The sequence below is a fragment of the Piliocolobus tephrosceles genome, unplaced genomic scaffold (genome assembly GCF_002776525.5).
Source record: "Piliocolobus tephrosceles isolate RC106 unplaced genomic scaffold, ASM277652v3 unscaffolded_26045, whole genome shotgun sequence".
In the NCBI taxonomy this organism is placed as follows: domain Eukaryota; kingdom Metazoa; phylum Chordata; class Mammalia; order Primates; family Cercopithecidae; genus Piliocolobus; species Piliocolobus tephrosceles.
In genome coordinates this window covers 1-1,796 of record NW_022308805.1, presented here as the reverse complement: position 1 = coordinate 1,796, position 1,796 = coordinate 1, and the positions used below count along the sequence as shown (strand labels likewise).

The 1,796-nt window shown below is 55.2% G+C and overlaps 1 protein-coding gene across 1 annotated transcript in view; it reads right to left on the bottom strand.

Moving 5' to 3' along the window:
* Positions 1–1,396, bottom strand: part of LOC111534019 (procollagen-lysine,2-oxoglutarate 5-dioxygenase 1-like) — a 7,245-nt gene extending 5,849 nt beyond the window's left edge. Inside the window, exon 1 of the mRNA XM_026450908.1 lies at positions 1,132–1,396. Coding sequence (XP_026306693.1) covers positions 1,132–1,170 — 39 coding nt within the window. The 5' untranslated portion in view covers positions 1,171–1,396. The remainder of the gene's footprint in view (positions 1–1,131) is intronic.
* Between the last annotated feature and the right edge of the window lie 400 nt (positions 1,397–1,796).

The window sequence follows — 1,796 nt, the reverse complement described above, 5'->3', positions numbered from 1 at the left end:
GGGATCATTAAAAAAAAAAAAAAAAAAGGTAGCTTAGGCCAGACATGGTGGCTCATGCCTGTAATCCCAACACTTTGGGAGGCTGAGGCAGGCAGATTACTTGAGGCCAGGAGTTCGAGACCAGCCTGGCCAACATGGTGAAACCCAGTCTCTACTAAAATCACAAAAATTAGCCAGGGATGGTGGCACATGCCTGTAGTCCCAGCTACTGGGGAGGCTGAGGCAAGAAAAGTGCTTGAACTTGGGAAAGGAAGGTTGCAGTGAGCTGAGATCATACCACTGCCCTCCAGCCTAGGTGACAGAGTGAGGCACTGTCTCAAAAAAAAAAAATTTACACACACAAACACACACAACTAAATAAATAAATAATACCAAGATTAGCTGGGCATGGTGGCACACGTCTATAATCTGAGCTACTCGGCAAGCTGAGGCATGAGAATCTCTTGAACCCAGGAGGTGGAGGTTGCATGAGCCAAGATTGCACCACAGCACTCCAGTCTGTGCGACAGAGTGAAAGGTGTCTAAATTAAGTAAGTAAATAAATAAAATGAAATTGTGCCTGGTTCACAACCAGCCTGGGTGACATAGCCAGACCCCGTCTCTATTATTTTAAAAAGTATATATATAACAAAAGAAAAAGAAAAAGAAAAAAATGGTGTCTGAACTTTCCAGAACAGGAACAGGTATTGGGATTCTCACGGAGAGAACACAGGGCCTCCCGCTCTCACCAGGCCACCTGCTCCTGCTCTCTGATGAACTTGGACCCGACAGCCCTTCCAAATGCCCCTCATCCCACTTTGGCCCTTTCCTCCCCAGTTCCTCCTGGGGGAAGTCTAGGGAACCAAACTAAGTCATTCCAATAGCAAACCAGGAACTGAAAACCTAGTAGCTTACGGTCAAGGCAACTCAAAGCCACACAGTGGCAATAGCAGCTTGGGAACCAAACTCCATCTCGGGTTTCTCAATCCCTCTACTCCTAACCGCCTGCAGACACCCATGCCAGCACCCCTATGTCAAGAGTCCCAGAGAGGGTGGCTAGGCCAGCTTGCCAGGACAAGACCCCGGACAGTGAGTGGCACTGATGGAGAGGCGGCCTCCCTGCGGCCCCAGCCCAGGCATCAGGGTCCCCACCTTGTTGTCGCCCAGAGACCACTGGCCAAAGTGTTCCATCTCCTCCACCAGTTCGTCACAGGCCGCCTCCGTGAAGATGGGGAACCAGTAGACATCCGGGCAGGGCTGGGGAGGGCAGGGACTCAGTCAAGGGGGTCCACAGTGGCACCACGGAATCCTCCTCCCTCTTCAGGGCCCCACACCCAAGCCAGGGAGCCCTCCGAGTGTCCCCGGGCAGCAGGGGCTGTCAATCCTGGAGAGACTGGGTGGGTCCCTAAAGGGAGAAGGAGGCAGAGCCAGAGACAGACTTTCCCAGCCGAGGTCACAGTCACCAGCGCCAAGGCCAGGAGAGAAACATGGCTATGGAGGGAGCAGGGGGCAGAGGCCCCAGGCTCGGGGGAAGCAGACATTAGCGAGTGGAGAGAAGTGGCCACTCCCCGCACTGGTCCAGACATGATGGGCCACAGTGGCCATCACATCCGGGATGTTTTCCTCCTTCCTGCCTAGGCCAGGGAGAGAGGCCCTGCAGACCCCCACAGCCTCCAGCAGGAAAGTGCCCCCACTCCCATCCCGCCGCCCCCCACTCCCATCCTGCCGTCCCCCACTCCCATCCCGCCAGCCCCCCACTCCCATACCGCCGCCCCCCACTCCCATCCTGTCCCCCACTCCCATCCCGCCACTCCCCC